The 14244-nt window shown below is 42.6% G+C and overlaps 1 protein-coding gene across 5 annotated transcripts; it reads left to right on the top strand.

The window, feature by feature from the left end:
• Window positions 1–65: 65 nt before the first annotated feature.
• On the top strand, window positions 66–9008 carry GVQW3 (GVQW motif containing 3). Of its 5 annotated transcripts, none has more exons than XM_047823334.1 (2): window positions 66–1695; window positions 8109–9008. In XM_047823334.1, exon 1 carries the CDS (start codon window positions 644–646, stop codon window positions 1274–1276), a length of 633 nt encoding a protein of 210 aa, XP_047679290.1. In that variant the 5' UTR covers window positions 66–643; the 3' UTR covers window positions 1277–1695; window positions 8109–9008. The 5 variants fall into 5 exon arrangements, with proteins under 5 accessions (XP_047679290.1, XP_047679285.1, XP_047679289.1 ...); XM_047823329.1 differs by having other exon boundaries at window positions 66–3352; XM_047823333.1 differs by lacking the exon at window positions 8109–9008 and adding an exon at window positions 2542–4626.
• The last annotated feature ends 5236 nt before the right edge of the window (window positions 9009–14244 follow it).

Below are 14244 nucleotides of genomic sequence, written 5' to 3'. Positions count from 1 at the left end.
ACTTCTCCGCAGGCGGGCACGCGCAAAGAAGCGCGCCGGCCGGGGTGTGGCGGGGCGGAGGCGAGGCCTGGCGCGGGCTGCCGCAGTGCGCCTGCGCACAACCTACCCCGCGAGGAGAGAGTAATGCGCATGCGGGCGTGTCTCCCGGGACTCTAGAGCAGGCGAGCCCCCGGCACTTTCGGTAGGTTTGGCTTGCGCGGGTTTTTGCAGATCTGGGGCGAGCTTGCACGTCGTATCGCCGGTGCATCTCTCCTTGCTTGCTTACGTTGCCACCACGTAGGCCTCTATTGCGGAAATCGCCATACACTCTTAAGGGCCGCAGAATCGGGAAGACCTTGCTGACTGATTGGCACACTCTTGGCAGATCTACGTGCACAAGTTGGACGGAGACGTGTAGATTTCATTTTCCCCAGCTTTACAGCTTCTCTTTGGCCCTCGGGCCAGGTTAGCTTCTCAGGACAGGCCTCCCCAGCCTCGACCCGGAAGCTGAGGGGCAAAAACTCAGAAAAGCAATTACTCCTCCCTGGTGAGGCTTCTGGAGGAGCATTAATAGCGACATGATTCCACTTGCAACCCTATAGAGATTGGTTTCTCTGTCTTCCCTTACAGTCGTGGTCTTAACGTTCCTGTGTTAAGTGCCAGAATGAGTGACCGCTATCTAGAACAAAGGATTAGTATCAAATTTTGCGTCAAATTGAACAAGTCTGCAAGTGAGACCCACCACCTTTTAAAAGAAGCTTATGGGGATGAAGTCATGTCCAGGGCCAGAGTTTTCGACTGGCACAAAAGGTTTAAAGAAGGGCGGGAAGACGTTCGAGATGACGCCCGAAGTGGCCGTCCAGTCACCCACCGGACGGATGAAAATATTCAGAAGGTCAAGGACTTGGTTTGTTCAAACAGGCGGTTGACAGTGAGGATGATGGCGGAAGAGTTAAATTTAGATAAAGAAACTGTTAGACTCATTCTGAAAGAAAACTTGAATATGAGAAAAGTTTCTGCAAAAGTCCTATCAGGTATTTTGAAGGATGAACCTCAGCCTGGGAAACTTGACTTTCGGTCTGATCTTTCAAAGGAAACTAGGAAAAATAGCTCGTGTGTAAGGAAAAAGATAACAAGTTCTGAAACATGGACTCATCTCCAGTGTGAAGCTGGCGGGGAGATACCTCTGCCTGTATCTCATCCCCAGAACCACTTCCCTGCCAGCCAGCTTCTGCATGCTTCATCATCAACAAGCCTTCCCACCAGAGCAGCTCAGGACTGGTTCACACCATGGTGAAAGGAATGTGAGGTGGCCAAGCCTGAGGTAGAAAGCTGCCTCACAGTTGGGCACCTTCCTTTGCTGCCCCTCCATTTTCAGTCTTTACCATTCCTTCCCCCATGTCACAGCCCTCCCAGTTACTCTTGCTGGACTGCTGGGCCATCCTCCAGTTTTGAAGAACTTCTGGCTGTTGACTGCTGGTACTTGTTTGTTCTTGAATTCTTTTGCTTAACAAGTTTGGATCTCCTTGCTGCCCAGACCTTAGCTTGTGGCTATCCTGTTCCCGTGTTCTCAACATCCTGACTCAGGGGTTCATACCATTGAAAGGTGGGAACATGACCCCCTGGAGTCTTTCTGTGCGCAGGAAGGCATATTCTTCTGGGAGGACCCCAAAAGAAGGCCTACAGTTCCAGCCTGCTTCCCAGGCAGGACCTGAGGTACGGTACAGAAGGCTGTGGCACGCCGACCTAGTGAGCAATGCTAAGGGCATATCCAGCCCAAATGACTCAGTAGGAACCCCTCGGTATTGAGGGGTTGGCCACCCATACTAATCTCACAGACCTGTCTCTCACAGAAGAGCTGGATTTGTTTCATTAGTCCCATGCTTCGCACCCCCACTCGCTTGGGTAACTCCTCTGCTGGAAAAGGAGGATTTGGTCCTAGAAAATATAAGTGAGGAGACTCAGGCCCAGGCTGTGATGTGTGAGGAGGAAGACAAGAGGATACTCTAGACCTTGAATTAAGGGCGTCTGCTGCTCATGTGCTGATTCCCACACAGCTATAACTAATACCAACGCTGTCGGGTGTTTTTTGAGCACGTGCAGTTTTTAAAACACTGCTGGGCATTGAAAGTGTGAAGTTATAAAACACGGTCACCACAAGGTGGGTGGACTTCCAGATGAGATGATTCCTGAACTGGATCCATAAGGAAGGGTGAGACAGGAGGCTAGGAAATTAGGGGAAGCTTCCCAAGCAGGTGAAACAGCATGAGGCTTCAAACCTGCATCAGTATGAAAATGATGGCGCTCTTGGCTGAAATAGCAAAGTCTGGAGGAAGATGATAGTGTTGCAGAAGATGAACAATTTGGGATAATTTGCTTCCCTTCCTCTGCCCCAACTATGCCATTATTTTATAAATTGCTTCCCCTGAGTCTGTGGCTAGGTTTATAATAATTCATTTATTTGATTATCTAATTTTTCCATCAGACCCCCCTCCCCCCGCCAAAAAAAAACCCATTCTCTGCAAGTTCGAACTCCTTTATCTCTTTCTGCCTCTCTGCCAGGATTTATGCAGTGGAACTTTTCCCAAGTGGATTCCAAGTAATACCACATAGACTGGAGACATCTCAGAAATGCCTGATGGAGATGCAGTGGAAGATGGTTAGAAACAGCATTTCACAGGAATAGCCAATGTCTGTTTTACCCAAGGGTTTTCACATGCAAAGCTCCTATTATTGAACTAGTAGATTAGTAAACCATATTGGTTGAGAGAAGCCCGGCACTTAATTATTCAACACAGTTATTTTTAGTTCTGTTCTTTCACTATCTCTGTCCCCTTCAAAAAATGGCATGTTCCCAACTAACACCTGTCAGTTTTGAGGCACCCTTAAACCTACACCTTATGCAACAAATAAAAGATCTTGTGCAAGAAAAATCTTAAACCAAACGACAGCTCATAGACTTCTACCTACTTAGCGATTTGTAGACTTTCTGTTTCAGGACGTCATCTGACGTCTTCCACATCAGAAGAGGTTATGGGTTCCCCACAAGCACTTGCCACCAGGAACACTGCACTTCTGGAACAAAGGCCCCGTACCTGGCTGTTGCAACTTTGGGGCTGAACCTCATTAATCCTTGCTAGGTTCAGTGGTAATTATTGGAGAATTGGATGCTCCTCGGCCAGGGCCAGGATCCTACAACAGTATCTCTAGGCAACATCTCCAACCTGAGAGAACTTATTTTGGACTCATTCCTGTCCTGTAAACAGGGCTGGCATGAGCCTTCCAAAGATGCTGGACCAAGACCATGCTGGAGCATAGGGTACCACAAGCAATGGTGGCCCAGACAGGGTTTGGACACAGCTACTGGAAGCAGGTAATCAAGAGTGTGAATTCAAATTGTTACAAGTAGCTATAAGGAAAAGGACTTAATGTTTTACTTTAGCTCTTGTGCTGAGTACTAGTCAGGTCGATCTACGGTACTACTGGGGCCCATTGCCCATTTGCGAGGCTTCCCGGAAAATATTCAATGAAATGATAATAGACCCTAAGACAGCTCAGATTTGGGGAAGTAAAATTTCTGCCCTAACACTCATCCACAGCAAACCATCTCTACATGGCTGCTCAGAGTTGCTAAACCTGAGGCCAGACCATGATCTAGAGTATCCCCAGACGGGAGAGTTCTCATAAAACAGTATCCCTTATGTGCCCACCCACCAAATCGGTTTTATTGCCGACACAAATTTTAACCCTGAACTGCACCTTCCCACCCAGGCTTCTTGAGCTAATCCTGTAGTCTCAAGAATCTACCCAACATCGTGCCCCAAGCTCTTGTCCTTGGCTTTTCTTATACACCTCTGTCTATTCTCTACCAGTTTGCTCTCTCTCCTCTGCTACACTGGTGCTTTGTTTTCTGGTTCAGGATCACACCTCTCTCCCTTCTGGTCAAGATTTTCCATTACAACTCTTAATTTTTAGATCCCTCTTCCAGCTCTTCACTTCAGCTCTAAAGTCTTGAGTGGAGAAAGTGGCCCCAGGTTGCTTTCCTATCCTCAAGAAGCAGGGTGGGACAACATGGAGGTATGTGTTCTTATTTTTGTGTTATCTAAGAGACATACAGGGAGGAAGAGAAAGCTCCCTCCCACCCTTAGCCACCAGTGGTTCTGCTCCCCAGAGCCAACCAGTGTTAACAGGCTTCTTAAAGAGGAAATTTGGTTACCTCTGGTGCTCAGGAGTCACGAAAGTTTTTCAGAAATAGAAGATCCAAATCCCATCCTCTCTGGGTAAGCTCCATGGAAACATAGAAGATGAAGCCTGGCTCTCTGTAGGACATCAGGAGGAGAGCTGGACATCTGCAAACCTTGACTGTAATTCTCGAGCTCAACACAGTCATTTAATGAATCTCTTTGGCTTTCAGGCTGATCTCCGTCCCCATCCGCATTCTGGTTCAAAATCCACATGGAATGTTACATTCCACAACTAGAAGTCCACGAGAATAGACACCTTCCAGGGCAGATCATCCCATCAGTGATTTTATCTAATTCTTCCTCTGCCCCTCACACCACACTATTTTACTTCCACCTGTCCCACTGGTAATGAAAAAAAAAAAAAAAACGGTAAAAATTAAATATTCACCAATCTTTTATTTTATTTTATTTATTTATTTTTTTAATTTTTTTTTCAACGTTTATTTATTTTTGGGACAGAGAGAGACAGAGCATGAACGGGGGAGGGGCAGAGAGAGAGGGAGACACAGAATCGGAAACAGGTTCCAGGCTCTGAGCCATCAGCCCAGAGCCTGACGTGGGGCTCGAACTCCTGGACCGCGAGATCGTGACCTGGCTGAAGTCGGACGCTCAACCGACTGCGCCACCCAGGCGCCCCGACCAATCTTTGATTTAAAAAAAAATTTTTTTTTTTTAACGTTTATTTATTTTTGGGACAGAGAGAGACAGAGCATGAATGGGGGAGGGGCAGAGAGAGAGGGAGACACAGAATTGGAAACAGGCTCCAGGCTCTGAGCCATCAGCCCAGACCCTGACGCGGGGCTCGAACTCACGGACCGCGAGATCGTGACCTGGCTGAAGCCGGACGCTTAACCGACTGCGCCACCCAGGCGCCCCTCTTTGATTTTAAAAAACATGTGGATAGTTCTGCAATCTTCTGAATTCTGCCCCTGGTTCTGAATCCTCAATGAAATGTTATTATTTAGGAAGAATGTGTACCTGGCGCCTGCTTTCCAGAGACTTCCTTTCAAATCCATTTCTTAGAATTCAGATTTGCCAGTGAACATGCCTTGATAAATGTGGGTGCCAAATGACTTGAGGCCATCTAGTAAAGGACGGCGATACCCTTGGGGAACTGTCTCTACATCACATGCACTGCTCAGCCAGCCTGCTATTTGCAGACCACTTCACCTCTAGGTCCTTGGGATTGGGTCTCACCAGGGTCTCACGTGGCTCAATTAGCAAGAGGTTCCTTTGCTGCTGGAACTGTATATGTAACCCTGTGTTCTCCAACTGCTTCTTGGTTAGATCAGACCTCTCAGATTTTACCAGGCTTTACACACTATCCAAGGCAACCCTCGTGTATTTCTCTTCTCTAGTCTGCCGTATCAGATCCTTGCAAACACTTACCGGTTGCATCACCCTTCTCCAGTATTAATATCTAGAAATAAAAAAGCTATAGTGGGGAACTCGATACTTCCAATAACCCTTGGATCTCGTAAAGGGGTCAACAAAAACTTTTTCTGTAAAGGAAATGTCTTAGGATTTGTGGGCCATCCAGTCTGTGTTGTAACTGCTCAGCATTTTATTGCAAAAGCAGATATAGCTAATACGGAAGTAGGTGAACATAGCCGTGTCCTAATAAAACTTTATGGATACTGTAATTTGAATTTCACATGTTACAAAATACTATTTTGATTTTGTTCAACCATTTAAAAATGTAAAAAACCATTTTTAGACTTCTTAGCTTATACACCATAGAAAAGCAGATGATGGGCCAGGCTTGGCCCATGGACCGTAGTTTGCCTGCCCCTGGTCCAATGTATGTAAACTGTGTATATAAAATGACAGATGACTGATCCTCTTCCATCGATAATGTTAATGCCATATTGATCCACCAGTGTCTGACAACTTACTGTACAGAGACTGTAGAATATTGAAGGGAATCTTTATGATGCCAGGAGAGTGAACTACAACTGAATGATGGACTGTTTATCGTAACCACATTCTGTTTCACAAAATAAGTTCTATGCTGTTTTTGACTAAAAGTGATATTACACAAACTACTACCTATATTATGCCCTTATCATATCTCAGAAACAATTTTGGCGATGCTGCAAATGGTTCCAAGTTGCAACCAGTGATAACAAGGAGCTGAAGGTGGTTCCAAAATTGCCTTGACCATGGGCAGCATTTGAATGAGTTTATGTTCTTACCTATGAAAGTGACTACTGTGGAAGCGACAACGCTCACGATTCAGCGCACGCTGGGGCCAAGGGTGTACCCTTGTTTTACTTGCTTTTCCCCTAAAGAGAGCCGTATTGTGTCACCTTTATTTAAACTGGTTTCCCAAAATTGAGATAGAATCTCGGGATTGAACAGATGTTTACAAAGGTATTTAATCCAGCAAGTCAAGTTTTTCTCGAATCCTGGAGTGACGAAATACTACAGCTGCTGAATAGTTGCATCTGAGAGAAGATTCTGGGTTAATTCCAAAAATTTTTGTCAAGCGACTATATGTCCCAGGCACTGTCCTGTGTGCTGAGGTGCAGCAATGGAGAAAACAGACACACGCCTTAGATCTGACAGTCTAAAATCTAATTATATTACTCTTCACCTGGGTAGAACTTCTCTTCCATGTGCCCACACTAACTTATTGTTAATTGCATACCTGAAAATAAGTATGACCTTTGCTGTAAGTCTCTGTGCTGCGGTCGTGAAGCCTCTCCAACTGCGTGAATAATTTGAGGACTGTATGTTCCACTTAGATTTTATTATCCTTTAGACAGATCTGTATTGGTAGGAAAACACGCTGGCAGTGTTGGAAGTGTAAATTGGCAACAGCTTTCTGAAAAGCAATTTGGCAGTATCTATCAGGAGCTTTAAAAATGTTTATATCTCCTGATCCTCTAATTCCACTTCTGGGACTCTGTCCTAAAGAAATAGTCTAAAATGTGGGCAGAATTTATGCTTAACAACCCAGAAGTCCAACAGTAGAAAATTGGTTAAATAAATTACAGTATGACCATACAATAGACTATTATGCAGTCATTATAATTAACGTTTATGAACAGTTAAAACACCATGGCGAAATGCTTATATTAAGTGAAAAGGGTGTTATACAAAATAGTATATATAAATCCAAAATTGTCTCTTTTTTTTAAAAGTTTACTTATTTTGAGAGAGAGAGAGAGAGAGAGAAAGCACAAGTCGGGGAGTGGCAGAGAAAGAGGGAGAGCGAGAGAGAATCCCCAGCAGACTGCACTGTCAGCACGGAGCCCCAGTTCAGAGCTCGAACCCACAAACAGTGAGATCATGACCTGAGTTGAAGCCAGTCACTTAACTGGCTGAGCCACCCAGGCTCAGTCTTTTAAATGACTAGAACGGGTATGCCAACTCTGTGTGGTTGGGTTATAAGTATTTTTTTTTTTTTAATTTTCCATTTCTTCTCTTTTAAACAACATTTGTCCGAATGTTATTACTTTTATCAGAATAAGACAGTAGCACCAAAAGGTGGCGATGGAAGACAGTGAAGGCCAAACCGCTAGTTTGGTCCATGAATAATGAACTGTCTGGGTGGATACGGAGGCTGTATGCCATTGCGTTGCGGGTAGCAAGAGTGGGACAGAAAGGAAAAGGGCCTGCCCGAGAGGAAAGGCAGGTGACCAGGATCCCTACAAAAAAGGCAAAATGGTATGAGAAGGTACCATGTTATGTAATCCTAGGTAAGTAAAAGCACGAATGGATCAGGTATGTTCTGACAATGGGAAAGGATATGGAATACTCTCCTGAGCAAAATTAACCTCATTCTCGCATTCTCTGATACAAAGTGAATATTCTCAAGATGGATTTTATTACCGTTGATTCTCTGAAGAATCCTTGAGCCTCCCATATCATTTTTTTTAGAATAGAAATGCCTATTGATGTGCCAAGCCTGCCTCCTCCCATACTGGGATGCTCAAGCAACCTGGATGCACATGGAAATATTTGGTATTCCAAACTGGGAATCCCACAGCATATCATGAGTCATCGTAATGTTGTAACTTACAAAACTAAAGTTTGCAAATGTTGTTTGGGTGGAATCTGGAATTGCTGTGCTTTTTATCTATGTCTTCAGAGTAATCGTGTTACAGGATTTTAAAGTGAGAAATGATGTAGATAATGCCTATCCATAAATGCGACTGTTATGTTGGGAAAATGTATCCTCCATTGTTGCTGTAGCAAAACGTTTATCATTAAAATGCCAAACATCTTCTCAGTAAAATTTCAAACTTTCAGTTCAGTACGTACATCTTCTATAGGCATATAAATTATGGATTTGCCAAGCTGAGAGAGTTCTTTAATATTGAAGTGTAAGTGTTGGTCTATAGAAAGAACAGAAGAGTGAAACATGGGTGTTAGTTCTGGCTCCTTAATACACCATGTGACTTTGGGCAATTCATTTGCACCCTTGGAGCACTCTAGTTTACTCATCTGTAAAAGGAGAATAATAACACTTATCTCATGGACTTGTTTGTTTTGTTCATTCAACAAATATTTATTGACTGCTTATGTGTATTTGACACTGTCCTAGACTCTAAAGATACAGCAATAAATGAGACAAAAGAATGTTCCTCCTTCTGAGCATACATTTAAGAGCAAGAATATAGCATGTTAGATAGTGATTATTAGATGTGAAGCTTACATTAAATAACGTAGGTGATGCCCAACACAAGACTTGGCATGTAGTACTAAGTAGATAGTGATTTCCTTTTTTTGTTTGTTTTGTTTTTTGTTTGCTTTTGTTTTTAGAAAGAAAGAGAGTGCAAGCAAGGGAGAGGGGTAGAGGGAGAGAGAGAAGAATCTTAAGCAGGCTCAGCACCAGAGCGGGGGTGGTGGGCTCGACTTGGCTTGACCCCATGACCCTGAGATCATGACCTGAGCCAAAATCAAGAGTCAGACACTCAACCAACTGAGCCACCCAGGCACCTCTTCCTTTGCTTCTTTAGTCTTCCTAATGGCTCTTGAATTACTCTACAACATGGTAGTAATCGGCAAAAATCCTGACTCTGCCTTCTAGCTCTTGCCAGTTAATAAGGCCTAAACCTGTTTTTGCTTAAGAAGACAAAGAATTCCTACAGTTTTGTTTTGTACTTCCTGTATGGCAGATTAATCAAGGTGGTACCTAAACACTGTTGATAAATGGCCTTTTCTGAAGCCAGTTGGCAGGGGTCTTTGCCTCGGGCTAGATGGCAGGTGTTAGGTCCACCAAGACAAATGCGGGGGTGTCATTGGTGTTTAAGTAAAACAGATGCACAGACCACAATGGCTGTTTCTGTTAAAGCTGTGTGCCCTATGCCCTGTTCCCAGTACTGGTGAGCCAGGCAAAGTTTGCGTTATTTATGGGATACCAGGGCATTGACAAAAAGCCAGGAAAAGGCGGGTTTAATGCTTGTGGTATGTTTATATTTCTGCCCCATTGTGGAAATTTTGGAAGGTTCAAGGAATGTTGGAAAATAGCAGCCAAAAGTTCACCCCTAGGGGTTCAGGTACTTCACCAGACCCATTTCCCTGGCTCATCTTCCTCCTCCAGAAACATCCATTCATTTACTGAATTTCTTCTTCAGGTCTGGGCCTGTGGTAGGCACAGAGGGTACAGCCCTTGCCCTGAGGCTGTGCCCAGCCTCGTGGCATGGAGACGGGGCCAGAGGTGGAGAGACCGCTGAGAATGGGCTCCCACCTTCAACTGTCAGTCTTTTCCAGAGGACGACTGTAAGGAACAAGCTTTTACACAGAATTTGGGGCAAAAAGTTAGGATGATCATACACAGGGTGATTGTAGGAATGAGAAAGTGGGGTACAGAGAGACAAAATACACAGAACAGTGGTAAGTGGCCTGCTGGCTGTACCATCCCCAGGATTCAGTGTGAGGTATTGTCTCTCAGAAGAAACTAGATGTTAGGCTGGAGGCCAGTACCCCTATACCTTGCTCTAGGAACCTACTAAGAGAAAATTCAGAATCACAACTCAGATTCGATGAGGAATTCGATGAGGAATGCATTGAACCACAAATCAGATTCGATGAGGAAATTGGCCCAGGGAGGTTGAGTGATTTTCTTGAATCACACATCCAGCTGGTGGCGGAGCCAGGATAATAATGAAGGACCTTGAATTTCACTCAGTGCAGTGAGTTTTTTTCCATTACTCCATTGGTAATAGTTGCCTTTACTGATGTGTGCATTGGGAAGGTATCTTTAAAACAGCAGTCAACCTTATGTTTGATAAATATATGATTTACCAACCGTTGATTTATATGCAATTTTTAAGGAACATATTTATAGCACAGAAGTAGGACAAAGGTTTTTCCAAGTTTCCTTGGGGTGTCCAGGCCTTCTGGTCCTTCTACCAAAGGTGTGTATTCACAAGTAAATGCTGGCATTCTGTCATTCATTTTTTCCAGATGTCCTTTTCAAGTAGTGTGTTGGGTTTTATGTTTTTAATATTTCTCATACACGTTTTTTAAATCTGGACACGTAAACCCTAATAAAGTTCTCAGCTATCTCCTTTCTGCCCTCTCGAATTTCCGGGGGTGTTTATATTTATGACACAGTGTCTGAAGGCGTGAATGCTCTCACATCATTAGGGTTTATATTCCTAAACCATAGGCTTGGTGCGTTTCGAGATGTTCTGAAAATTCTTTACACTTCACTTGTAAATGCCACTATACTGTGCCACGACATTTCCATAGTAACGCATATTTCGAACAGGAAAACAGAGGAAGCCTAAGGAAAAGGGAAGTAGGTTTAAAATGCAAAAAAAAAAAAAAAAATCATTAAAAAAGTAGAATATATACGATGGGGGAGAGGGGTGTGAATCTGGTTTGATGTGCTCTGAGAACAGAAAGTCTTGCAGACCAACTTTAGGGACCTGCGGGATTCACCACCCACCAAGTGGCCCGATCTTGGAGTCCTACTTTCTTGGACCCTCACATTCAGTGAGGTCCATGTCATTCCCCTAACATTTCTTGGCATCACCTACTGCAACCAGATGAAGGTGGTTACCAACCTGTCACCTCACTATCCTGAAGTCCATCCTCCACACTGCCCGCACACGTGCTGTATGGTTTAAAGTGTACTGAAAACCGGAGGCTTTTGGACCCCAGCTTTTTGAGCTTCCACAGATCCTGCCCTCTGCCTGGAATCCGACCCCCCCCCCCCATCCACCCAGCAAACTCCTACTCAGCAACTCAAGCCTTAACCTTATCCTTGCTGTTCTCTGCAATGGGAAAGCAGCCACCACCCTGTGTATATACACATCCTTAGGTCAAGGAAACTTTAACACTTAATTAAGAACTGAATTGTTTGCAGAATGTTTTTCCTCCGTTACCTTACCGGCTTTGGCTCCCCAAGAGCCAAACCACATTTAATTAGTCTCCGTATTCCCCGCATCCAGATTAAAGCTTGCCTGGCATTGTTCAACAACGGTTTGATAGGTGAATAAAAGAATAGACTTCAATGGTAGTTGCTTTTTTTATTGGGATGAAGTTCACATAACAAAATTCACCATTTTGACCTTTTAAAATGTACGTTTCAGTGACATTTAGAATATTTATGGTGTTGTGCAATCACTACCACTATCTAGTTCCAGAAGGCTTTCATCACTCCAAAAAGAAACCTTGTATCCATTAAGCAGACACTCCCCATTCCTCCCCCCCCCCCCACCCGGAGTCCCTGGTAACCACTAATCAACTTTCTGTCTCAATGGATTTGCTTATTCTGAAATTTTCATATAAAAGTAGTCATGCAATATGTGGCCTTTTGTGCCAGGCTTCTTTCACTTAGCATAATGTTTTCAAGATTCATCCATATTGTAGCATGTATCAGTACTTCATTCCTTTTTATGGCTGAATAATATTCTATTGTATTGATATGCCATATTTTGTTTATCCATTCATCCATTGATATACTTTTGTGTTGCTATCTTTTGACTATTATGAATAGTAATAGTGGTACTATGAATGTGTGTGTACAAGTTTTTTTTAACACCTATTTTTAAAAAATTTTTTGGAATGTGTATTTATTTTGAGAGAGAGAGTGTGAGCAGGGGAGGGGCAGAGAGGGACAGAAAAATCCCAAGCAGGCTCCATACTGTCAGCGCAGAGCCAGATGTGGGGCTCGATCTCACAAACTGTGAGATCATGTCCTGAGCCAAGATCAAAAGTCAGACGCTTACCCAACTGAGCCACCCAGGCGCCCCTGAACACCCATTTTTAATTCTCCTGGGTATATACTTAGGAATGGAATTGCTTGGTCATATGGCATTTCTATGCTTAACTTATTGAGGAACCGCCAGACTGTTTCCACTGCGATTGCCCGTTTTACATTCTCACCAGCAGTGTATGAAGTGAGCATTCCAATTTCTCCACATTTTTGCCCACACCTATTATTTTCCCTTTATATGTATAGTGGATATATAGTGCATTCCCTTTATATATATAGTGGGAGATATATATAGTGGGAGATATATATATATGTATATATATGTGATGGATATTCACTAGGATGGATATGATATATGTATATCCATCCTAGTGAATGTGAAGTGGAATCTCATTGTTTTTCCCCTAAAAACTAAAAACTAATGATGTCAAGCATCTTTTGGTGTGCTTTCTGGCCATATGTGTATCTTTGGAGAAATGTCTCTTACACAAGCCTTTTTGCCCACTTTTTATTTGGGTTGTCTTTTTATTGTTGACTTGGAAGAGTTCTTTACATATTCTGGATACTAGACCTTCATTTGATATATGATTTGCAAATATTTTCTGCCATTCTATGGATTGTCTTTTAACTTTCTTGATAGTGTCCTTTGATACAGAAAAGTTTTCATTTTGAGGAAGTCCAATTTATTTATTGACTTATATTTTGGTTGCTTTGTGCTAAGAAACCGTTGCCAAATCAAAAGTCATGAAGATTTATCCCTATGTTTTTTCCCAAGAGCTTTATAGTTTAGCTATTATATTTAGGTTTTTGATCCATTTTGAGTTTGTGTTTGTATATGGTGTGAGGTAAGTGTCCCACTTCATTCTTGCACATGTGGACTGAAGTTATTCCTGTGCTTATTGAAAAGGCTTCTTTTATTGAAAAGACTTTTCTTTTCCCATTGTCACATACGTTATTGAAAGATATTTTCAAATTATAAGTTGACATTTTTTTTCTGTACCTTGAATATTTTGCTCTACTGTCTTTAGGCTTGCATTATTTCTGAGGAAGAGTCTGCTGTAATTCTTATCTTTGTTCCTGCATATGTACTGTTTCCTCTTTTGCTGTTCTTAACATCTTTTCTTTATTACTGACTTTAGCGATTTGATTTTATATGCCCCGGTATAGTTGGGTTTTGTTTTGAGGGGTTTTATTCATGTTCCTTGTGCTTAGGGTTCATTGAGCTTCTTGGATTTGTGGGCCTAAACTTTTCATCAAATTTGGAAAATTTATGGACATTATTTCTTCAAATATTTTTCTGCCCCTCCCTCCTTTAGGAACTCCAATCACATGAATAGTAGGCTACTTGAAGTTGTCCCACAGCTCACTGATTCTGTTCAATTTTTTCCTTTTTTTCTCCTCCTTCTAGTATTTATTGCTGTGTCCCCAAATTCACTAATGCTTTCTTCGGAAACATCCACTCTATTTTAATCTCATTTTGTGTCTTCATCTCAAATATGGCAGTTTCCATTTCAAGAAATTTGACTTGGTTTTTTAAATATTTTTTTTATTTTGGAATAATTTTAGATTTATATAAAATTTGCAGAGATGGCACAGAGTATTCCCAAATGCCCCTCATCCAGTTTTAGTTTCTCCCAATGTTGTTATCTGACATCACTGGGGTGCACTTATCCCCAAACTAAGATACCAATGTTGTTGCAGGACTATTAACAAAACCCCACATTTTATTCAGATTTCAACAGCTTTTCCATTAATGTCTTTTATTCTGTTCCAGGAACAATCTCATTTAGTTGTTATGTCTCATTAGTCTCTTCTGACCCATAATGGTTTCTCAATCTTATCTTG

Source organism: Prionailurus viverrinus, chromosome D1, assembly GCF_022837055.1.
Source record: "Prionailurus viverrinus isolate Anna chromosome D1, UM_Priviv_1.0, whole genome shotgun sequence".
In the NCBI taxonomy this organism is placed as follows: Eukaryota; Metazoa; Chordata; class Mammalia; order Carnivora; family Felidae; genus Prionailurus; species Prionailurus viverrinus.
This window is presented reverse-complemented; position numbering and strand designations above follow the sequence as displayed.